Genomic DNA, 24874 nt, shown 5'->3' with positions numbered 1-24874 from the left:
AGCGTGAGACTGAACAGATTTATGAGTAATTCTGATTAAATACTGGAGATTTGGAGATAAAGAATTTATTGCAACTGCTGTGACAGGAACTGACTAAATCCATTTGGAACTTGGTACTTGGTGTGTTTTTTACTCTGCACTTGGATATGATTTTCAACAGCAAAATTAGCTGGCTGAAAAGAGCCAATACAAAGTTCATCTTCCAGTGTCTGTAAGAAACTACAGCATGGCTACACTTTCTTATGGACTCAACAGACTCCCTACTTTTTGTACCAGACCATTAGAGCAAAACTGTGGAAAAGGTGAGGCAGCAACAGGAAGGACAGAAATAAGAAAAAGAGAAATTAGAGGTAAACAGAGAACAGATGAATGGATAAAGAAAAGATGAAGTTCTTAGGTTAGCACAGAATCAGCTGGGGTCAGATCTAAGCTGGGTAATAATTATTCAGAAAATTAACAGACTGGCTCACTTCTCAAAGCAACATGGTGAAACGGGGAGCCAAAGGAGCCTTAGTAGATATAGTAATTATCTAGCTTATAATGAAGTTAAAGAAATTTCAATAGAGGTAGACATGGCCCAAGGGGATGAGAAGTGATGCTTAATGTTTGCATTGTTGGTCCAAGAGGATGAGAAGTGATGCTTAATGTTTGCATTGTTGAGGCTGGCTGGGACAGGAGATAGTCCCTGATAAGAAGCAGCAGTCGACCTCAAAAAAACAGCCAAGACTGGCCTTGCAACTTTTGGAACTAATTTTAATATGAAGCGGGGATAGATCATGCCTATGTATAGCCGTATTGCAAAACTCCATGTATATGTAACACTTGACTGTATAAATTTGAAGCGAACTGCCGCGTCAAGTGTGCACGACTTTGGTGGGACTACCCCCCTGCTGCCCAGCGCTGAATAAACATACCTACTTTACAATCATCTCACTGATTGTGGAGTCTGTTTCCCCACGTCAGTGGTAGGTTTACATGTGTTTGTTGTTCATTATGCAGTAGCAAAGGGCACCTGGACCCCTTTCAGGTTACAAGGGTGGGGTGCTCATTACCGACTCCTGTTGTATGTGCAGATGAGCACCAGAGCAGTTTGATGAACAGAGGTTTTAAAGAGTGAGACCCACGTGCCAGCTTGGAGGAAAGGCTTCCCCACTGGATACTGAAGGACATAAGTTTTATGTTAAACAAGGCTGAACCTTGGGTGACCCACGAGTGCAGATTTGTTTTCCTCTCAGAAGTATCTCTTGCGATAAGGCTTGTGTGGGTTACTCCAGGGTTTGGCTTTGAGCTGGCAAGGAGCATTGCAGCAATGGAGCAGCACTGCACCAGCGTGAAAGCAGCTCTGAGGAGTTCAGACTGCTTGGACCCTAAGCCATAACCATGTTGAGAGGTTTGGGTGCAGGTGTGCTTATGCCTCACTGTATGGTTGCTTCAGCTGGAAAAGGTACTAAAACTCTCTCAAAGTGCTTATCTTTGAGTTGGACTGGTTGTGATGTGTGGATTTCTTCTAACCTGAGCAGCAAACAATGAGTGGCACAAAAGGAAGAGGATAGCAAATGGATACCTCAGCAGCTACTTGTTAATATGAGCAGCGCTAAAACTAGAACTAAAAACAAATGTTTTTTGAGACAGCCTGGAAATGTTGGTTTCATCTACCAGATTTGTTTTCCTGTTGTTAGATGAGATTGCTCACCCTCTTATGCTCTGGCTCTTGCAAGCAGGTTGCTCAAATGCAAGAGTGTGTGGATGATGTAATTTGATTTCCCAGGTTTCTGGATGATGGATCAGGCTTATACATGGAGGAATCCTTGTGTAATTGAACCCAGCCCTTTTTTTGATACAGAACAGTGCCAGGCAAATGCAGGTTGGTAGCTGCTGACATGCACCTGCCTGATTCCCCCCTTACGTTTTACATCGCTACGGAGATACACTGCCATTTGCCTGCACAGGATAAGATAGTATGTAGTTTCACTAGCATGACTTCAGAGGAAAAACAGGTCATAAAAGTGATGATATGTTGACTGCAAGTTAGAAAGTAATCTTAAGTCTTTGCAAGAGCAAGAAGCAGCACATGCAGCTAAGCAAATCACAGAACACAGATCATTTCTAGGGCAGCCCTTTCCTAAGCCATAAATAGAAATCATATGAAAACGATAGTATGTGATCGTGAAATTAATGACTGTATCATAACAGAAAGGTGACATTTAAGGCTGCCCAGGTAACTGTAATTGGAACATTTCCTAACTTCTGTAGGGCAATGTGTTTGATATTTGTAAATATAATACTCTATAACCTTTCTAGATTTTTGTGCATAGACCTCTGTCAAATACTTCACCTTTAGACTTCCATTAGAGGTGTTTTAATTTAACCAGCAGACAAACTTCCCATGGAAAGGGAAACTAAGGCAGTGGTTCCATTTGATATGAGGGAATTTTTGTCGAAAGAACTATTTTACAGCTTCCTTCAGTATCTCTTCTTCAAAATATGGGAGGCAAAGGGATGTGGACAAGAGCAAACTGAAGAGGACAGTGAGATGAACCGTTTGGTTAGAGCAGCTGTTTCAGGTTGATACATACTGTGCATTGAACACGAACGATGCATGACGGTTAAACTTTCTTTTTCAAAAGTAGTGCTGCTTTTACTTGTCTGATGTTGTGTATTTTGACATTGCAATATAAGACAGATGAACAGTATTGCCAGCTTTAAAGGTGCTCAACATCCTTTACAAAAGCATAATAAGCAGATGCTGACAGGATACCAGACTGCTCTGAACTGCCACTAAGTTCATCAACACCTTGAATATTGCACAAAAAAAATGACTCTAGTATTTGGTTCATGAACGGAGTGATGACTACTACTTCAGTGCAGAAAATGAAGAGTTCCCCTATAGCTGTACTAATCTTAGCTACCCATGTCAGCAAATTAACAGTACCTGCAGACACGACAGGATCCCTTCTGAGGTCACACAAAGTGACGTTTGGGTTGTGCAGGCTTTTGAAAAGCATGTATCTGTGTACCAGGTATGTGTGTGCACTTTGGTACTGCTTACTGTATTATTTGGCTTCTTGTCAAAGTCTTTGAATTCCACTTTAATCGCATATTTCAAAGGACCAGTTAGAAGTGTCTCCTTATCAGAGCTTCCCAGATTCTGCTGGCTCTGGCAGGAGGGTTTCAGAACAGGACCTGTCTTCTTAATCCTTGTGCTAGAGGGACAAACCACAGGGTATTTATTCAATTACACTTCTCTTTTACTACCTACTTAAATCCGGGGTTATTTTAATGTTTTAAGTTAACTAGTTGTTTAAATAAGTAATGGGTGGTTTAGATTAAAAAAAAAGGAACAACTTTGAAAGGTTGCTATAGTTTACATTTCTGAACTTTGTTTTGATCAAATCATATGAACTTTGTTTTTATGAGCTGCCCAAAAAAGCAACTTTGCATTAACTTTGGCTAAAGATGAGATATTCATCAAAATGTCTCAGGGCTCACAGTCTGAGTTCATTTGCGATGTCCCCCTAATGAGGGACCACTTACCATGCCAGCCTTCAGGTACTTCTGGAGTCATTAGTGCATGACGCTGGCACAGAACGTCTGCTCAGTCAAGATATTGGGTCTGATTTCCTGCAACCCTTGTATTAAACCTCCAGACACAGTAGGACTTGGCAACTGGATTTATGTGTCTGTTAATGAATATGTAACTGCTACTGAGACAGATGCCTATGCAAAGTGCAGGACAAGAGGAAATCCAGCCTGAGGCAGCCAGTGCGGTTATCTGGTTATCTTAGTCAATGAGTAAGCGCAGTTTGTGTTGCCCCAGGCCCAGTCCTGTGGTTGCATGTTCTTCCTCCCTCTGAGACTGCAGGCCACGGACAATGCTTACAGCTCAGGAGAGTCAGGGAACTTGGGATTTAATTCCCAGCTCTGGGCTAGATACGACACATATGCCCAGTTCAGCAAAAGCATGAGCTCCTCAGCGCCCTGACGCCTTCAGCTCCACAGCAGGTACTCCATGGGGCCATGTCAGACGTGGCAGAAAGGAGCCCTCTTTGGGAATGAGGCCACAATGCCTGATTTCTCTGTCTGTGGAAAACTATGGCAAGTGGTGTAACAGAAACATCTGTGGCTTAAGCTCCTCATGTGAGAAAAGAAACCACATTTTGAATCTCTCGTTCTCTCTCCCTTTCCTAGTCATCCTAACTTTTTGTTTTCTTGTCTGTTGGGCAATGGGCTACCAGGTTTTGGAGAACTATCTATTCTTACCATATGATTATATTTCTGAACAGTAATGGTCAACTCAGGGCTTATCACTGTGTATGCATAGGTAGATTTCTTTCTCCCATATGACCCACTTCACATTTGTTTACACTCTACTGCATTATTGCCTTGTTGCTGGGCACTGTTCAAACTGAAACAGGGGAAGTTCCTCTGCTGTCTGTAGGAAATGTAGCTAGAAGAGGCAGACTGAAGATAGGAGGAATACACAAGGTTTTTCAAGGTTTGGAAAATGTGATTTCCAGCAAATGACAAATGTCAGTGTGAAGATGGGAGATGCCAGGTATAAAATGAGGGCAGGATGGTTCTACCCTTGTAGCAAGCTACAAACTGTTTGCAGCTTTAAGACCTTCAAGATATAGAAGTAAAGACTTATGTCATGGAACCAGTAAGAATTTGCCTCTTAAATCTCAAACTACAAAGTGCCACTCTCTTGAGCCTAACTTGAGAATGCCTTATTTATAATAGTATTCTAATATTATAATTTATAATAATATTCTAATATTCTAATTTATAATATTATTCTTTATTAAGTTCAGTGGACTCTGCATAAGCCTGTCAAACATTATAAAAGAAACCTGAAAGAAGAAAGAAAATACCCTTCAGCTCAAAGATACTGTACTGCAGTTGTGCAGTGATATTGTGTGACCACAATTCAGAAGTGAGGGAGTAATTTCATAGGAAAGAAATTTGTGTCCTGCTTTGTGCCTGGAAAGAAATGTCTGGTGCTATTAATTGTTTTAGAGACTATATGATAACTATCAAAATAGATTTAAATTTCTAGATTAGCTTTAAAAATCCTGCAGAACAATTCTGGTAGGAGCAAACATCAAGAAATAGGTATGAAAACTTATCTGAGTTTTGCATACAAGTGTGTTTCACCAAATACACTACTTTAGATTAATTCTTCCCATTTCAAGGTGACATTTATATTTCAGCATGATCTACAAACAGAAACAACATAGACAGCCAGTTTGGAAACTGTATGTCATGAAAACACAATCAAAGCAAATTAACCGACTTTGCTGAGCTTAGAGTTAAAAACAAAGGAAGACTCTTAGAGCATGGTCTTTGAGCTTTTGGTCAGGTGAAAGAAATATATGTCAGACTCCATGAAAATGAAATCAAAACTGCGTCTGGTTGGTGAATGTTATACACTCACTGAGGACAGTAATTTGTAGCTGGTAGGTGAAGTCCATTTTTTGTTGGACTTCTCAGAAAATCCTCATTGATTCAAGTAAGTCATCTGCCTCCATCGAGGTAATTTGATTTCACCCTGTGGAAAACAACTGCCAGAACCTGGTTGTATTAAATCATTACCAGAAATAAAAAAAATCAGTAGCACTAAACTTCCAGAAACGATGTAATCGGATTTCATTGGAAAATGTATAATTTGGAGGAAAAAGAACATACCTCAGACAGTGGTTTCCTCTGAGCACAGTTTACACCTCCAATAAAGACCATATTGGGCATCACTGGTCTGACGTATTCAAACACAAAGTCAAATCTCAGAAGCCAAATGGAAGCAGAGTTCAGGAGGTCTAGCAGGGATACATCTCTCTGAAGAACTTCAGAGGAAAACTTTATTGCATCTTCGTAGAAACCGTTACAGTACACAAGCTCCAGGAGGGAAACCAGTGCATTTTCCACTCTCTGGAAAAAGGTCATGTGGTCTGAGTTGAAGGTAAACAGTCTCGGGGTGTAGGACAGAGGACTTGGGCACTGCGGTGCTTCGTAGTGTAAGTTGCACGGAAATCCTCTCATGAAGAACACAAATGGAAGAGAAAAATAATTAGCAAGTGTTGCTCCACACATAAAAATGGGGTCTGTCAGGACAGCATCGAAGCCACTTTGATTCAAGTATAGCAGGGTCTCCTTACTGCTGAACAGGTTCTTGCACTGAACAAAGAACATACGGAAAACGTGCACTGAGCTGTTGTATAGTGCTAGAGCGTTCAGAGGGAAAGGCAGGTCCTTCAGGTGAGTGGCAACGTACTCATGAAAGGCATTATCCAGCTCTTCTAATGTGTAAGACACTGGGTACGTTTTCACCGTGTATGCCTGTGTCGTTTCCATCTGCCAGCTTACTTCTGGTATAACCACCACCACTTTGTGTCCTCTCTCACTGAGCTTTTCAACCACTTGCCGCATGCTAAGCCAGTGGCTTCCACCCATGGGCACCACCAGGAGTTTCCTTCCATCTGAGAGGCCAGGCAGGAGGAAGATAAAAATCCAGGCACAGCAAAGCCTCAAAGTCATGTTCCTGTGGTCGGAGTACAGACTGTGGGAGAGTCTTCTCCCTCAGGCAGTAGCTTGAAGATGCTTTTGAATGAAGCCGATCGGTTTATCTGTTGAGTTGTGCTGCTTTGTCATAATCTTCTAGTTAATGATTCACTGCTTTGGGTTGTGGATGGTTTGGGTTTTTTTGTCATTACTTGTGAAGCCAAATGCTGTGACCCTTTCCTGTCCTGAGAGTCATTGGAGTTCCTCAGTGTTCAACAGAGAACTAGCTCCTCAACATGGTAGTCAGATTTCTTAGGAATTCTCTCTTGATCGTTGACGTGTCCTGTCTTACTCCTTGGCCAGGACCAAGGAAGGCAAGTTTGGTGTGAAAAAATCCAACACCACAGTAACAAATGAAAACAGCCTCAACAAATTTCATTGCTGTTTGAGACATGGATGTTCAGATCATTTCTCTGAGGACAGAACAGGACACCCTCAGGGTAAGGGGAAAGGGCAGATGAACCAACTCTTCTGAGCTAGCAGGAATCTGCCGTCTACAATGACACCAGCAAGAGACTCTGAGAGAGGCTGACCTGGCAGCTGAGGCAGAGATCTGTGAAGTTGAAGCCCAGATTCTCGCTTCAGAGCAGTAATGCAGTTGTTTCACAGCCTATGAGATGGCCTTCAGGCAGTTGAAAACTCCTCACCACTTGCCTATACATCAAGTAGAGTCCAGACATAGGACATGTACTAAATGTGTTTTAACAACTACAACTCCCTGCATGGCTTGGACTGTTCAGTAAAGACACAGGTGTGAGCCCAGGTATCGGACCTGACTTAGCTAACGAGCAGCTTCAGTGCAAGTGTGGGTTTTCAAGAGCCTTCAGCTTCACAGCATTGCTTTTGACGTTAATGGTGCCAAAAAGATTAGAAGCCTAAATAGCACTGTGACATGGAAAAATAATGAAATGTAAGATATTTAGAGCCATGCAGCCTCTGTCCCTCAGGAACACAACTTCTTTTATCTCACTTCCATACCATGGTCAATGCAATGAAATTAATTATGTATCATTTTCTTCATCTTTTCCTATCAGCCTTTTTATTTCTTTTTCCCACTTTACTGACATCTGTAACTTTTTCCTTGTGTAGGGAAACTACTGAGTAAGTGGCAAAATGCAGTTTTCTTTCAGGCACTTGATAACTTTTCAGAAAACAAAATATTTGAGCTTCAGAGTAGGGGGAGAAGCTCTGAGGTAAAAGTGAAAAAAATACTTTCAGAATCTTTTATGTTATTATAAACTGTAAGAAAAAAAAAAGATGGGTAATAACTAAAACGTTATTATTTCCAGCTTTATATAAACTGCACTTAAAAATGATCATTGGAAAAAAGACTGGTTTAGTAAACAGCATTTTTTCACAAAAAGGTTATTTTTATTTTTTAAGTTGTTTTTTTTTGGCACCCCGTCATTTGCTGGAGAGGGGTAAGCAGACAGCTATTAGGGAAAATTCCTGCCCTCCCTTCCCTTCTGCAGCAGGATGAATTTGCCATCCAAACCTTGCAGCACCCTTAACATGAAGGGAGTGGGCACAAAAGCTAGTGCAGGACAAGCAAAGCTAATCAGTACCTTAGAGGTGTTCCTGAGTGTTTGCCAGTGACTCCCTCCGTTGGCTTGGTTATCTGGCAAAGGTTGCTTGATGAGTTAAACTTTGTTGGGTTCAAGGGAGTGCGAGGTAAGAGTTGCTTACCCTTCACACATGGTCGCCAGTGCAAGAAGGTGGGAACTTCGAATTGGGGAAGAAGCTGCATAGCTGGGGGATGCCAGGGGAGGAATGGAAAACCCCAAGGGAGAGGGGCTGTGCTGGACGGCTGCAGCGGGGAGGAGGGACGCTGTGTCAGCACGACTGCTGCCTGTGGCCCCACTGGCACGATGTGTGTGATTGCAGCAGACCACAGTGAGAGTCAATGCTGGCAGCAAGCGATGTGCCAGCTGGGCCACTCTAGCCATGGTGGCAGCTGTGACCGACCACCTGCTTGTTTCAAAGAGGGAGCTGGTCGTCTCTGACTACTGGCCAGGCTCATCTGTATTTGAAATCCCAATGCCAGTACAAGCCCTGGCCTGCACCTGGTGGGGCCACACGACCTCAGGGAGGGAACTGGACCAGAAGGGGCAGGAGGCGAAGCAGCCCCCACCTCCGTGAGGGCTCTTCCTTGCAGCAGAAGCCCTTGTGCTACAAGGCTGGTACGCTGAGCTTCATCCCTGGCTACGTTTTTTGGAAGGCTTTGTTGCAAATACTTTGATAAAGATTTGATTAAAACAAAATCGTGAGATAGGAGTGTGAAGTTTGCAACGTAGTTATACAGACTTAGGAACATTACAAAATGTGCTAAGCATAATCATAAGAATACAAGTATTGTTGACAGTCAGTTAACCATCGAATTCTAACACAGATTGGTTAATTATAGTGGTTTGTTTTAAGAAATCGTTATGGACCTTAGTTCTGTTGCTTAGAAACCCTACTTTGATCAAAGTTCCGGTTAATGGATTATGTGAGATCGACCAATGATTGTTTTAACATAAGAATATTAATAAGGTAGCATGATTAGAAGGCCAATCATAGAAAAAGAATTAACATAGAATGTACTTTTGTGTAATCTAATATAATGGCAAGAATCGTACTGTGCAGAATCACCTAAGAAGAGGTCAAGAAGCGGACAAGTGAGGAAGACTATGGAAGACCACCAGAGGGCTTCTGAGGACCACCAGAGACCTTCAACGCGCTTGCGTAAAGGACATTTACATATGTTAATAGTTTCTCAGGAAACTAATGATTATGTATAACATTTCTCGGAAATCTAGTGAATATGTATAACAGGTGTGTATTTAACCTGCATAGTTAAACCAGACAGGTGCACACGCTAGGTGGAGCGATCCCCCGTGTGCCCAGCACTGCAATAAGGAGTGCCTGCTTCTTAACTTCTCATTGCTGTTAAGGAGTTTTATTCCGGATTTCGGCAACAGCTTCAGCAGGGCCTGTCCCTGGTGGTGGCCTGAGAGGTCTCGGTCATGGTGGAGAAGTGTTGCTCTCCTCCCCCAACGGTCCACCACCCAGCAGAAGCTGGGCCGGGGCAGGCTGGGCCTCCTCCAGGCCCTCAGGCTGGCGAGGCCGCGCAGGCCGCGGGGTCTCCACGGCAACCCTTGCCCCCCCGCCCCCAGCAGGCTGACTCCCACCATCCACCGCGGCCTCCAGGAAACTACAGCCCCCAGAAGGCCTCGCGGGGGGGCGCCTTCCCAGCGGGCAGTGCGGCTCCCCCTCCCCTCCGTCACGCCGTGACGCTCCGGCGCCGCACTACGACTCCCAGCAGGCTGTGCGCGGCCGCGTTGCCGGCCGCCCCGCGGTTCGCATGGGCTCCCGTGCCCGGCGGTTCCTTTCCGCTCCTTGCAGGAGGCGTCCCTCGCTCCGGGCGGGCCGCGGTTGTCTCTCCGGGACTTGGCGAGGAGCGTGAAATCCCGGAGCGGCGGAGGCCTTTAGGTTCCAGCGTGCTTTGCGCGGCGCCACAACAAACATGGCGGCGGCCGCGGGGCCGTGGCGGTAGGTGCCGGCCCGGCTCTGGGTGCTGGCTCTGAGGGGTGAGTCGGGCTAAGCGGCGGCCGAGGAGCCGCGCCCCGCCAGCCCCGGCGCTGCGGGCTGGCCGGGGTGCGGGCGGCAGGCCCAGGGTACCGGTCCTCGTCCTCTCTTCGCTACCGGTGAGAGCGCCTCTGAAGACTGGGCCCAGCTCCGCGGGGGCTCTGGGACTGGAGCGTATGGGAGGTGGAGAGAGGCAGGGGGAGCCGGGTGAGTTCAGCCTGAAGAAGGGAAAGCGAGGTGGAGACTGTACTGCTGTCGGGAGGGGGCATCGGCGCAGCCTGATTCTTGTCGGGGGTGCAGTGGGGTAGGATGAGAGGTGCCAGACCCAAGTTACACCGTGGGAAGTTCCCATCAGAGGGAAGGAATAGAGCGCAGGGGCTTAGAGGGGTTTGGGGATCTCCTTTCATGGAGTTATTCTGACTTTGGCAGGGCAAGGCCCTAATAAGCGATGCTTTTTGAGGGTGTTGGACCAGAGACGTCATCCAGAGTTTTGTTCTAATCTATATTACTGCATCCAGAGATTCATTCTAATCTATATTGCTGTATGATTTTTAAGGGAAGGAAGCTGCTAGCAGCAGTGCTTTGAGGATCCAGAAATAAGGAATGAGGGAGGATTTGGCACTGTCCTGCTGAAGTGGTTCTCTGGAGTGGTGGGTGGGTACAGCAGACTGTCAGTAAGATGATTGCTGTCTTCTAGATTTGTGCTTTTTTATGGTGAACAAACCTATTAGGAGCAAGCTATTGTGCATTTGGGTGAGGAAAATAGGAATAGTCATCATCTTTGAATGGTTAAATGCTAAAGTGCGGCAGGTCTAACTGGAAAAATGAATGAAGGCTGTGAGACAGTTTGGAAAGAGTGCTAAACCTAGTAATTACGTCTTGAAGTATGGGCGGTGGGACCTTTACAGACTTTTCTTTTTTAGGCAGTCAAGGTATAAGAGCTGCATTCAGAGGAGAAAAAACTAATACAAAGACATCAAAATTATTTCTTTCCTGTCTATGTTCATTAAGAAGTATTTCCAGCCATGTTATTTTATTTTGTGAGGATTTATAAGGGGATATCTATTGTGTGAAGTGGTGAAGAAGCATTATAGCACAAGCAGAGTGAAGAGTGTCATGCTGCTTCATAGTCAGCTGCTCTGAGCATAGCCTTTTGCCTAAAAACTGCTCTATTCTGGGAAGGACTAAAATGGGCTTAATGTAATGCTATTTTATAGAAAGTTACAGGAAATGCCTGACGAACTACCAGTTGGTTGAATGGGGAGCTATCAACTTCATTTGGATTTTCAAAAAGCATTCAACAACTTTTGCCACTGAAAGCTTTTAAAGAAATTAAGCTGACATAGGAGAAGAAAGTTGTTGCTTGATTAAATGATTAGCTAAAAGATAGGATACAAAAGGTCAACCATTACAGAGGGGGAGTTTCTCTGTACTTTTGCTAGGGCCTGCATTCAGTGTATCATAAACTGTCAGCAATAAACAGCAAATGCTGAGATGATTAATTTTTCTTGTGAAGTCGACTGATACATTGCAGTAAAGACAAGTGCCATCAGTGAAGCTTTAAAGTCTTTATGCTAATAGGCCGCTGAATGAAACAATAGCAGATGATATTCATTGTAGGTGAGTCCAAAGAGGTGTAGCATGGGGCAGAGCTGATCACAGCTTTACAGTTATATATACACATGTATTTCTGTAAAGTGCACGTATAGTGGTCGGGTTTGAAGTGAACACACAGGAGTGATAATTGGGGCAATAATATATGTTGCTTAAAAAAAAGTAGTTTAGTGCTCAGCAGTTGTACAAAAGAGAACAAACCAGAGCATTATTATTTAGCTATAGAAGGCCATGGTTTGCGCACATCTTGAACATGGTAGGCAGATGTGGTCCTCTGATCTCAGAAACAGATAAAGGAGAACTTTAAGGCGTTCAGAGGTGGTAGATAAGGATAATTGAAGATAAGGGACAAGTTCTGTTGTAGGAGTAAATACATCTTTGTGGAAGCTTTTGTCTGGAAGAGATGTCTGAGTGGAATATGATAAAGATCTGTAAAATTGCACATGAAATGAAGGTAAATAGAGGAATGATTATTCGCTGCTTCAGTATAACTCCTTGATTACTCACTGTTAATGCAAGAGCTACAGCATACCAAGTGAAATTATGGGGTGACAAGTACAAAACAAAAGTGAGCTAGCTTTTGGAGTCCTGGGACATGCTAAGAGGTCGTAAGGTTTCCAAGAAGGACTGAAAAAATTTCCATAAGAAGAATTAGTTGCCATTGAGTTTCCGGCTTGAACATCTGGAAGCAAAGATAACATTTCCATAAAATATCACTGTATTTTTTACTATTTATTGCACTCTTCCCATCTGATCTGGCCAATACTAGAGACAGGTTACTTGTGCACGTGGATTTTTTTGAGAGACAGCACAGGGATTTTGATGAGTTTGAGAGGCCTTACATACCTTTCCTGCAGGAAGCTGGGCAGCTTGAACACTAGTTGATTATGGATGTTTAGAAGGATGTATTTATTTTGCTATGCATGTTTTTGCTGATGCAAAGTTGAAATGTGATGTATTTGGTTCTAGTTAAAAGTCTGTTCAGACCTGTGCTAACATAAATGCTTTTAATTCACCCTTTTTTGTTACGTTAGTGCACCCTTTTATATGGATCTGACATTCACTTTTAGAATAAACAGAATAAGATAAAAAAAATTTATAAATAAATTTGTCAGTCATGGATGAAAGGCTCATCTTGGAGGATTAGAGGTGGGTGGATTCAATTGCGGTTTTTATAGTAAATAGATTATTTTATATTTTTAAAGGACTGTTTTGCCTTCACAATGTTTGGGGACTTATTTGAAGAGGATTTTTCCTTTATTTCAAACAATCATTTTGGAAAAGGGAAGAAATCAAAGCCCAGAGATTCTGAGCCTCCACCTCCCAGGGATTTCACCAATCTAAGTGGTATCAAAAATCAGGGTGGGACCTGCTACCTCAATTCCCTTCTGCAGACTCTGCTTTTCACACCTGAATTTAGAGGTAATGTGTTCAAAATCTTCTTAAAATAACGTTGGAATTGATATTTTATACCTGCATTTCTAGTTATTTATTAAAGAAACATGACAAACACATTGTTTTCAGGAACAGTTTACTTCAGTTCACTTCAAATAAGTTATTACAGAATATTCAGAGCTATTGGTCTGTAAAATTAGTATCATCACTTCTGCACAAAATGTAAGTATTGTAAACGTTACCTTTTCTTACAGGTGGGTGGTTACAGTTTGTGTAAATAAGAGGGGTTATTGCTGTCTGTAAAGTGTCATTCATTTTTTTTTAATGCAACCACTACAATTCCTGAAAAAATATTTTGCCATCTAAACACCTTCATGCTTACTTCTGCTTTATTGTTATAGCTTGAACCAGTTGCAAGGATGAATGATGTTCAGAAAGGTTGTTTAATGTCTTAATTTGCCAAAAAGAATAGCATCATAATGCTTGGCAGCTAAAATACAGTTAATCTTTAAGGAGGGGATATTGTCTTTTTTTAAATAGGCATTTTTCTTTACAATTACAGAGGCGCTGTTCTCTCTAGGACCTGAAGAACTTGGGTCTCTGGATGATAGCAGTAAACCAGATGCAAAGGTATTTAAAATTTTCTTGTCATTAGTCACTGCTGAATGTTGATTCAGAAGAACATTGTTTCAATTCACATGAAACTTCTTATGAGGATGAATGAAAGCCGAACTCTGATACTGCAAGGCAGTTTGGTTGGCTGATACTCAATTTTTCACACAGTTGTAAGTTTTCAGTGCCATAAGTGTTTGCTTCGGAAGTAAAATACTGAGCCTGTCTCTGCTGAAATTGATAGCAGAGATCATTTTGTCTTCAAGGTGAGCAGGAGCAATCCCAAATTCTGTACAGTCCTTTTTTGGATTTTTCTCTTCTGTAATTCAAGCTACAGTGTTTTGACTTATTTGTGTCCAGGAAAAAAAAAGTAAATGTGAGCAGCCTAAATGACTGCACTGAGGCTGTCTGAAGATTTAACAGCCCACCCGTGCACGGGATGGTATGGGACTGGAATTTAATCTTTGTTTAAAAAGTGCTTACTAAAGTTGACTACAGAATTGCATTCTTTAGTTCTCGGGTTAAAGTGGCACAACTGGTGGCTTGGAAAATTTTTTTCTTTGTAAGTCAAAGATAAATATAGGTAGCTGATTAAGCTTACTGACGTTAACCGTTCTCCTTCCCATCTCGTTCCACCCCACCACCAAACACCCTTTACTGAGCAAGGAGTAGCACACATTAAATCTGTATGTCATGATGTCTTGTAGCTGAGTTCTTAGGGTTTAGTATTATGGAAAACATCAGAGGAAGTTGTCCTTTTTTATGATGGTGATGGCTTAATTTTAATCTGTACAGTTTTGCTTTATCACAAAACGTATGTTCCATGACTGTATTTGCTGAGTAAGGTGAGGCACTGTAGATTTTGGGGAACCAAGTCTGACTGATGTTTTGGTGTGAATTGAGTAACCTGTGTTATGAAAGCCATAGACAGTGGTGGTTTATTACAAGTTTTGTACTAAATTATTTTTATTTAAATGATTGGTTTGAAGACTTTTTCTGATCTTTTGGGTATATTTGGTTTTTATTTCTAGGTTCGAATAATTCCATTACAACTTCAACGGTTATTTGCTCAGCTTCTGCTCTTGGACCAGCAGGCTGCATCTACAACAGACCTTACTGAGAGCTTTGGGTGGAACAGCCATGAGGTACAAATCACCATCAGTGACACTATCATTGATAAACTTTTTCCTGAATGGAGATGATTTTTACTTTTTTTTAGGTCTGACATTTAAGAAATATCTTGAAATACTTCAAGCTGTGGAGAAAGCATTGAATTGGGTCAGCTGTTGTTGTATACTGTTGTATCTCCCCATGAAATACATGCCAATTGTTTACAGCAAGTAACAGAAGAAAATAGTTCTGTTAGATACAATTTCAGTAGCTTTTTCTTTGTTTTTACAGGAACATTTTTCCAACAGTAATTAGGGTTCTTGTCCTCAAATACTTAGATTCTTACCTAAATTGAACTGTGTAACTCATCTTAGAGTTTAGTCTAAATCTACCCAAGTGAAAGTGTCTTATGTGGGTTATAGTAGCTACTTAGAAACCATATCTAAATTAAGAATAACAAGTAATAATAACGGTAGTAATTTACTACTCAAGGTAGTAAATACATGGGTAGTCATTGAGGCAGCTGTCTTTGTCACACTTAATACATGTTGTTTTTAAACAATAAGCAAAGCAGATGGCACTATTTTATTTCTTCAAGTTTGTTTTTTTTATCGTGCAGGAAATGAGGCAGCATGATGTGCAGGAATTAAATCGGATTCTGTTCAGTGCTTTGGAAACTTCCCTTGTGGGGACTTCGGGTCATGACCTTATTAAGCGATTGTACCATGGGATTGTTGTCAACCAGATTGTTTGTAAAGAGTGCAAGAATATCAGTGAGAGACAGGTAAAGCCAGACTATTTTCCAGGATGGGTTTCTGTTCAGTCTGTTGAGGATACTTTAAATGTTCTTTTTTTTAAACTCCAAAAATAGTGACATCTTACTTGCGTGTCACTGGTGGTCTTGTTGAATCTAGGTAGTGTGTATTGGTTAGAGTGCCACAGACTTGAAAATGTGAAAATTACATGTGACTTGTTGTTAAGTCTTGGCTGGCATTACCTAAACCACCTACATCAGGCTGTGACTCAGAGGTAAAAAACATAAGTGTTATTGCATCTTCTGAGTTGGCAAGCGTTGCCTTTAGAAGGTGTAGTTGGCAGAGAGCTGAACAGTGGGGTAACAACAGTAAAACATACCTTTACAGTCTTTTATGCTCTTTGTAATTTAAAAAAAGTTTGGTGGTGTTGTTTTGTTTTGTTTTGTTTTTTTTAAATTAATTTATCTTCTGTGGATATATGGGGTTTTTTCCCCATCAGCAATGAAAGCAAAATGAATGCTTACTTCTGCTGTGGTGAATGGGATGAGTATCTTTCTAATGTACTGTGAACTTACACCACTTACTACCTTATTTTTTTGTTGTACTTCTGCATAGGAAGATTTCTTAGACCTAACAGTAGCAGTAAAAGGTGTAACTGGCTTGGAGGAGGCCCTGTGGAACATGTATGTAGAAGAAGAGTACTTTGAAAATGAGAACTTGTATCGATGCGGAGCCTGTGATAAACTTGTTGAAGCTTCAAAGGTAATGCATTGGCAATTCTCAGTGTTCAGTCTGCTGACAGTTAGAACTTTGTTTACATTGCTGTGTCTGCCCTCTGACTCAGAAATAAAAAAAATCTATGTCTTTAATCAGACAGTATACAACAAGAGGATGCCAAAATCTGACCTGTTTTTTAAACCTCAGCAACTATGTCAAGAAAAGCTCATGTGACTCTTGATGATTTGTTAACTTGAATGTTGTTGCAGTCTTTAATCTAGCCAATGGTGGATGGGATGGCATGTGGTTTCAAGAGTATTGCCTTATTCACACACCTCTATGGGCACCTGGCTTTGGACATTTCAGAGGATAGGCTAAAAGATAAGCTAGACCCTGAAGAAAAAAATAAACAGATCCATGAAATGAAGAAAACTATGGAAATTCTCTCATGAAGAGCACAAATAATGGAGAAAAATAATGAGTAACTATTACTTTGCACAGTTGAATCTGTTGATCTAGGTATTGCATTGTTTCCCTGAGGCCAAACAGGTTCTTGCAGTGATAACTTAACACCTTAGTAGGTGTTTTCAATATGTTCTGTAGTGCTAGAGCCTTCAGGTGAGTAAGAATGTATTCATGCAAGGAACCATCCCGCTCTTCTAATGTGTAAGACACTGGGTACGTTTTCACCATGTATGCCTGTGTCGTTTCCATCTGCCAGCTTACTTCTGGTATAACCACCACCACTTTGTGTCCTCTCTCACTGAGCTTTTCAACCACTTACCGCATGCTAAGCCAGTGGCTTCCATCCATGGGCACCACCAGGAGTTTCCTTCCATCTGAGAGGCCAGGCAGGAGGAAGATAAAAATCCAGGCACAGCAAAGCCTCAGAGTCATGTTCCTGTGGTCAGAGTACAGACTGTGGGAGAGTCTTCTCCCTCAGGCAGTAGCTTGAAGATGCTTTTGAATGAAGCTGATTGGTTTATGTTGAGTTGTGCTGCTTTGTCATAACCTTCTAGTGAATGATTTGCTGCTTTGATCTGTGCTCAGCTATGGGTGAGAACTGTTGGGTTTGAGTTGTTTTTTTAAAAAATACTTGTAAAACCAAATGCTGTGACCCCTTCTCCTGTGCCGAGTCATTGGAGTTCCTCAGTGTTCAATGGAGAACTCTTGACATTAAGCCTGTGATGTTCATTGAGAGTGGTCCCCAGGAACTCAGGGACAACCAGACTGGAGTATTCCTTTTTCTGGCCTGGTTCCCTGCCTTCACCCCTGGGCACCTTGGGAAAGCTTCAGATGCTTGACACTTGTCTATATTAGTATCCTCCAGAGGAATTGTGTATGTGACCCCAAGTGCTTTGTTAAATGGTGGTGTGTCTGATAACACTGGTCACTGTATGCCAGTGCAGCCTGCAGCATCCTTGTGCTGACAGCTTGTCCCTGTTTGTTGGTTTATGACAGTTTGGACTGGTTTTCCCAACACAGTAATTGAATTTAAGGCTTCTTATTTGTCTTCTCATCTATCCCCTTAGGCAGGGCCAGGGAAGGGCAGCCCAGTGAGAGCTTTATGAGAGTTGTAGGTCTTTGAATTGCATTTCTCCAGAATGATACAAAGTGGTGTTTGGTTTTCTTCTTTCATGTTGTAAGTCTTTTATAAAAAGTTGCTCCTTTTTCCTGTTATTCCCACTATTTTTTGTAAAGGGGAAACAGACGTAGACAGCTGTTAGTGCACTCTGATGTATTCTGTCATCTTCACAACAGCAAAGCTCTTTGGCCTACTGTGGTGACTCTTTTCTGCAGCAGGATGACTGCAATCCAAACCTTGCAGCACTCTTAATGTGGAAGGGAGTGGGTGCAAAGGCAAGCTGAGGACAGGTGAAATTAATCAGTGACTCAGGAGTTCAGAACCATTTGCCAGTGCTTCATGTGCCTCCTTCCAGTCCCTAAGGGGAGCCTACAAGAAAGCCGGGGAGGGACTTTTTTACAAGGGCATGTGTCGTGGTTTCAGCCCAGCCGGTAACAAAGGACCATGCAGCCGCTCGCTCACTCCTCCCGCCCCCCTCCGGTGGGATAGGGGGAAGACGGAGGAGAGAAAAGAAAAAAAACTGGAACCTCGAGGGTTGAGATAAGGGCAGTTTACTGGGACAATGCAAAAAAAGTTACAACGACAACGACGGTACTAATGAAAGAGTATACAAAAAAGAGTGATGCACAGTGCAACTGCTCACCACCCGGGACCCGACGCTCCGCCACTTCCCCCAGAGAGAGCAAGAGAGCGCCCTCCCCCTGGCCCACTCCCCATTTATATACTGGGCATGATGTCACATGGTATGGAATAGCTCCTTGGCTAGTTCAGGTCAGCTGCCCCGGCTATGCCCCCCCACCTCCCAGGTTCCTGTAAAAATTAACTCTATCCCAGCTGAACCCAGGACAACATGTAGTGATAGGACAAGGGGTAATGGCTTTAAACTGAAAGAGGGTAGATTTAGATTAGAGGTGAGGAAGAAGTTCTTCGCTGTGAGGGTGGTGAGGCAGTGGAACAGGTTGCCCAGAGAGGTTGTGGATGCCCCATCCCTGGAAGTGTTCAAGCCCAGGCTGGATGGGGCTTTGAGCAGCCTGGTCTAGTGGAAGGTGTCCCTGCCAGTGGCAGGGGGGTTGGAACTAGATGATCTTTAAGGTCCCTTCCAACCCAAACCATTCTAGGATTCTGTGTGGCTTGGTTATAAGGGCTTGTTTGAGTTAAACTTTGCTGGGTTCAAGGGAGTGTGAGATAAGAGCTGCTTTCCTTTCATACGTGGTCATCCATGCAAGAAGACGGTGCGAACTCTGAACTTGGGTAAGAAATCACATAGCTGGGGGATACCAGGGTATGAATGGACAGCCTCAAGAGAGGGGCTGTGCTAGAAGGCTGTAGCAGGAAGGAGGGATGTTGTGTCAGCATGACTGCTGCCTGTAGCTCTGTGACCCTGCTGGCCTGATGCACTTGATCACAGCGGACCATGGTGAGAGTCAACACTGACAGGAAGTGAGGTGCCATATGAGTCACTCTAGGCTTGGTGGTAGCGTTAGGAAGGCAGCTGCCTAACAATGCGACCACCTGCCCACACCTAGCCTGTTTCAAAGACAATATGGTCCACACCTACCCACTCCATTCCTCCCTTTCTTCAGTACACTGTGAGTCTTTGGATGTTCTTCTTTGCCCTCTTTTGTTTTGGCCTCTAGGGAATTTAGTAGTTGAAGAATCTTGTGTTCCAGAACTTGATCAAATTTTAATGGTACAGTCTGATTTTCACCCTAAACTTGGAAGAGCATGCAAAATCATTTGTGCCACTAAGCTCTGCAAAGTAGTCTCCGCAATTGACACAAATGAATTACCTAATTCAGAGACTTTCTTAAGCCATAGGTATGTTCCTGGGCGGCTCTCTGGTATGGCTCTTCAAATGGAGAGTTGGGTGGAAATATTGGAAAGGCCCAGAAGTGTGTTCATTGAATCTACACTTACATTCAGAGGTGATACAAGACGATTGGTTTTGCTTTGCACCAGGGTTCCTGATGCTCTCTCAGACCAAGTTGTTCAATCTTGATTAATATTCTTCCTTAATAAAACAGATTATGTTGGCTTTCCTGCCTTGAAGGTCCTCTCCCGTATAAATGAGGGAGACTTTAACCCTTGCTTAGTTGTTCTGTGGCTGTCTGTAGGGTCTTCCAGGATATACTTACGCCATGCTGCTTAGGCACAGCATTGTCCTTGTTTACCGTACGTAGCCCACAGACCTTGGTCAAGGCCCTTTTCTTCAAGCAGCCTGGCAGATCTTAAGCAAAATGCCACTGTGATATAATCTGGTGACATTTTTCAGACTGTTTCTGTTGCACTTGGAGGCAGCCCAGCAGTCACTCAGCAGCAGGCTGCAAAATACATGTGGGAGTGATCTCTTTTTCTGGACAATACACACCTGTCAGAGCTAGTTGTGTTACAGATAGGATCATTTCTGACTTCCGCATTTGAAAACACTGTGCCTGTATGAGCCCTGACCTGTACTTGGGGTCACACAACCCCAGAGAACTGGAAAACTCCTCAAAGGTCATTGGAATAAACCTAAGGTGATGTACAAATGCTGTGTTTGGACAAGATGACCAGGAGGGGCCAGAAGAGTAATAGCCCCAGCCTCAGTTGAGGTCATTTCCTTGCAGCAGAAGCAAGCATGTAGGCTACATTTGTAGTCTGAGCTTCATTTGTAGTGTTTGGGTTTCGGTTTTTGGGTTGGTTTTTTTTTTTTGGAGGGGTGGCTTCAGGGCCTGTGCCAGATGCTGAGTGCCCCACTGTTCATCTTGGAATGATGAAGCTACAACGAAGCTGTGTTGCTCTTCTGCAGCACCTGCTGTTCTCAGCAGCAGTTGAGTGTTTGTGCTTTTTTCTCTGGGCTCTCAAGGTCTGTGTGGGACTGGTGGTTGCAGGTGCTGTGCAAGGGGCCAAGAGCAAGGTTGCTGGGAAGATGCTGTATAGTCTGACTTCATGGGTAAGCACAAACCCAGGGGTTTGAAGCAGTTGCTTCTTAGTATAAAATTCAAGAAAATCCTCTCACAGAGAACATGTGAGCTATGGAAATGAAATTACTGACTAGCGTTTCAGCAATGTCCTCCTTTGTTTTCTGTAGGAGGATAAAGCATGGGTCTGGTGATCACCATGCAGTGAAGGTGTAGGTCTTAACAGAGGGGAAGGATCTTGATTACTTTTAGGATGTCTAGTTGGTAGGGAAACTGAGAATTAGGGATTACATTTTAAAAATGAAAAAGCAGATCATGTCTGCCTGGTTGTAACGAAGCTTTGTTGGAAAATAAACAGTTGACAGTAGCAAGGTGCAAACCACTGTTGTGTATAACTTTGTACTTACAATTTTTTAAAATCATTTTACAGTCTGCTAAACTACGCAAGTTGCCACCCTTTCTCACCATTTCTCTCCTGAGATTTAACTTTGACTTTGAGAAGTGTGAACGATACAAGGAAACAAGCTGCTATACGTTCCCTATCCAGATAAATTTGAAGCCTTTTTGTGAGCAGGTTTGTACTGTTACATTTGTTAAAGTTTCTATATACTCTGCAGAGAACCGATATCTCAAGGCCAAGTTCTCTTTTATTTTGCATTTTGTCAGGGCAAGGAATTTGAGAAACTTTGTGGGGTTCTCCTCTGTGCCCGATTCCAAGTTTTTGGAATTCCAATTTGTTTCTGAAATACCACTTTCTAACTGAGTGGGAAATACCTTGTAGCTATACAGGGGGAAAGGGTATAATAATGACCTAAAACTTAATCTGATATTTGTTTGAAAGGAAGATTATCACCTGGATATTGAAATTCATTTTTGTATTGTCATTATCTGATAATGTCATGTATAAATTTTGCTATATATGTTTCAGGTGCCTGTAGTTATTTCATTTTTCTTAGGAATCTGTCTTTGCATTTATATATATGTATTTTGATTATAAACTGAGCTATACCAGTGCTTGATGCCAATTTTTGATCCTTAAAATATGTAAAGAATATACTTAATAGAGGCACTGTTCTTGAAAAAGAAATTTTTCTGATCGAAATGTTGCAGTGCAAGCTTGGAAATTTTTCAGTGTTTGCATTTGAGGAAGTCTTTTTTTTCATTTGGTTTGTGTATATAAATGTGTTGCTTGTTTTTTCTCTAGTCCTTTTAAGCAAAATAAGCCTGGTTATGAACAAGCAGGTTGAGCTGTTCTATTATTTTCATCAGTATGTCATTATTTTAAACTTTGAATTTCTAATATTGTTCAGAATCATGCTTAAAAAGTTGCTTAATTAAGCCTGTGCCTTGGTCCATAGTTTGTGTCAGTCTGTACTTGTGTTCCCCAGCACTGAAAAGCCATTTCAGTCTCTGCGTATGCGAATGCACAGTGAGAAATATCTGAAGCTATGCTGATGGTGTAAAACTGTCCTTATATGAAAGACTTACTGATATATGTTATTGTTACTATTATTGTTTTTCTTTTTAAAGACTGAAATGGATGATTCGGAGTACATGTATGAGCTCTTCTCTGTTATTATACATAAAGGCGGCTGCTATGGAGGACACTATCATGTTTATATCAGAGATGTGGATGAATTAGGAAACTGGCAATTACAAGTAAGTCCTAAAGGTTTTTCTTCCTTGCTTGATATGTCTCATTTTTCAGAAAAATATTAAGAGCTAGTGGATGAAATGTATATCCAAAGTAATGAATATTTTAGCGAGGCATTTGGTCTCTTACCTCATTGAGAAGGCTAGTTTTCCACAGTATGTGATCTCTATCAAAATTTTATTGCAAATTTTAGCTTTCCAATCTGCTGAACTATCTCACTTTATTGGGCTCACTTTTTCTGTCCCAAATGAATTAATATCTTTGCTCAAGACTAGCACAGTTATTTTAGTGGATGACACTGGCTGGCTGTAAATAATGCAAATGCTTTTTCTGTTAAAAAAAACGATGGTGGATATTCTGTATGACAATATACAGTCAGTAGCGGGTGGCAGAGGTAGCTTATCAGAACTTCCTTCACACTTCTAAATTGTGCATGCTAATGTTAGTACAGACGATAATCGAAAACTGCTAGTTGTGTGTGAAGCAACAGTATTTGTGAGTCTTTTTATTTTTCTTATACAGGAAGAAGAAGATAGGCTGATTGAAGATACGGCTTTAAGAGATAATGAAAATGCCAAAGAAGTAGAAAATCCGTTGGCGGTGTTGAAAGGGATTTTGTCAGAGGTATGGTATGTAATGAGTTTATTGCTTTGATATTGATGTTTGGGAACATAGAAGAAGGGATTAGTGTATGCAAGAGTGGGCAGGTTTAGTTGTACAGAACTCTTCTGAGCTTATTGTGAAGCACATAACCAGACTTTAATACTAATAGTGGCTCTTCATACAGAAAATGGCCCTTTTTGAGTATTTCTGAAGTTGCTTACCTAAGCTGTTGCAAAAGGTGAATTTTACATTGTTTTATTAACAAACAGGAGTGATTTAAGCACTTCAGAATTGGCTGCTTTGTGTTGATCCCTTGACTTTTGTAGCCTTCGTTATCCTTGGTTTTGTATTTCTCTGTAGGAAGAATCTAAACAAATGCCCGTGGATCAATTAGGGCAGAAATTATTGGAGAAAAAAGGGATGTCCTGGAATAAGAAATACCGAAAACAGTATGGAGCATTACGAAAGGTAATATGCATGTATGTTAGTTTGTTTTTACTGTTAAGATAACTTTACATTTATATTCCTATTGAATAGTCAGTAGGATGGTAATTGAAAATACTGGCCCTTGGACTAGCAAGACAGAGCACGTGTAAGAGAGGTTTGTAAGATAAATTAGTAGACTGGAGAACATGGACAAGATTCTAGAGGGATTGTCTGCCTGAAAGCTTGTATCTTTTTTTTCCATCTGTATGGTTGGCCTATAAAAGAATTAACCTTACCTGCTGAACCTTGGTTCACTTGTGTCTGTGGATGAAGCTGCAACAACAGTACTACCACTTGAACACAGAAACACTGATGAGAATTAAAGAAGAAATACAGTACCTCTTCACAGTCATAACAGAAATGAGGTTTTGAAAATGTATGCCACTTCTTGGTTGATGAGGGCATATCCATAAAATTAACACTTCCAGTAAAATCTTGTCGAGTAGTTTACTGTATTTTCTAATGCTTTAAGGAAATACTTGAGCGTTTGTGTTATAGATATGTGGAAAATTGATGTTTGACTGTTTTTAGACTAGAACCAGCAATGCAGTTTTCACAACAATTATTTAAAAGTAGTTGTGAAATCTGAATGTGAATCTTCACTGGAGGTAGATGCTTTTCTGACTTTGACAGGGAAGTGATAGAAACAAGTTGTGAGCAACCCAGTATTAACCATTTCAAAGTTTGAGTGCTATTGTGAATATTACTAAAGCTGACTTTTCACAAGTGCTGGATCTATACCAAAAGCATATTGATCAGTGCAATACTTGCCTTATTGAAATAACTGTAAATTGTTTTACACTTTTTGAAGTATCAAATGAGTTTCTGATTACAGTTGAAACTGAAATTCAGATTTTGGGGGGTTGTTTTTGTTTGGGTTTTTTTTTTTGAGGGGGGTTGGGTGGGTTGGGTGGTTTGTGGAGTTTGGGGGGGGACTGGAGTGTGGTTGGTGTCCAACCCGTCCCTCGCCATCTCTCAAGAGCCGTGATTTTGTTTTGTGTAATTTGGACACTAATCTTGTTTGAAGTATCTGCATACCGCTAAAATGAAAGTAGACAACAGAGTGGATAAGCTGGGCGAAATGGAACGAGTAGGTTTTAAGTTCTTGAGCTGCCACAATGAGCAGCATTAATTTGGGTAAGGTACAGCTCAGCAGACCAGAATTGAGCTCAAGATCCCTGTCTGGTAAATACAGAAGGGAGCAATGCCGCACATACTAGGGTGTGGATGTAAAAGAGCTAAACTAGTTGGGATGTTACTGTGTGTCTGATAAAGCAGAAGCTTTTTGATTGGCATAGAGTATCACTCCTTATGCTACCTT

The 24874-nt window shown here is 41.9% G+C and overlaps 2 protein-coding genes across 13 annotated transcripts in view; one reads left to right on the top strand and one right to left on the bottom strand.

Moving 5' to 3' along the window:
• The window catches only part of LOC115343050 (UDP-glucuronosyltransferase 1A1-like), a 35950-nt gene extending 29344 nt beyond the window's left edge, over positions 1 to 6606 (bottom strand). The window contains exon 1 of the mRNA XM_030018509.2: positions 5686 to 6606. Coding sequence (XP_029874369.1) covers positions 5686 to 6531 — 846 coding nt within the window. The 5' untranslated portion in view covers positions 6532 to 6606. The remainder of the gene's footprint in view (positions 1 to 5685) is intronic.
• Positions 6607 to 9848: 3242 nt separating this feature from the next.
• USP40 (ubiquitin specific peptidase 40) overlaps positions 9849 to 24874 on the top strand; it is a 40595-nt gene continuing 25569 nt past the window's right edge. For 3 of the 12 annotated variants that reach the window (XM_041124330.1, XM_041124329.1, XM_030018066.1), the window contains exons 1-10: positions 10909 to 12190; positions 12942 to 13158; positions 13694 to 13761; positions 14775 to 14888; positions 15473 to 15637; positions 16224 to 16370; positions 21241 to 21384; positions 22341 to 22469; positions 22987 to 23088; positions 23428 to 23535. In XM_041124330.1, the coding sequence (XP_040980264.1) occupies positions 12140 to 12190; positions 12942 to 13158; positions 13694 to 13761; positions 14775 to 14888; positions 15473 to 15637; positions 16224 to 16370; positions 21241 to 21384; positions 22341 to 22469; positions 22987 to 23088; positions 23428 to 23535 (1245 nt within the window). In that variant the 5' untranslated portion in view covers positions 10909 to 12139. Of the gene's footprint in view, positions 10330 to 10678; positions 10777 to 10905; positions 12191 to 12941; positions 13159 to 13693; positions 13762 to 14774; positions 14889 to 15472; positions 15638 to 16223; positions 16371 to 20641; positions 20843 to 21240; positions 21385 to 22340; positions 22470 to 22986; positions 23089 to 23427; positions 23536 to 24874 lie in introns of those variants that run through there. The other 9 variants (XR_005932678.1, XM_041124333.1, XM_041124328.1 and 6 more) reach the window with 8 other exon arrangements.

The sequence above is a fragment of the Aquila chrysaetos genome, chromosome 6 (assembly GCF_900496995.4).
Source record: "Aquila chrysaetos chrysaetos chromosome 6, bAquChr1.4, whole genome shotgun sequence".
NCBI classification, from domain to species: Eukaryota; Metazoa; Chordata; class Aves; order Accipitriformes; family Accipitridae; genus Aquila; species Aquila chrysaetos.
This window is presented reverse-complemented; position numbering and strand designations above follow the sequence as displayed.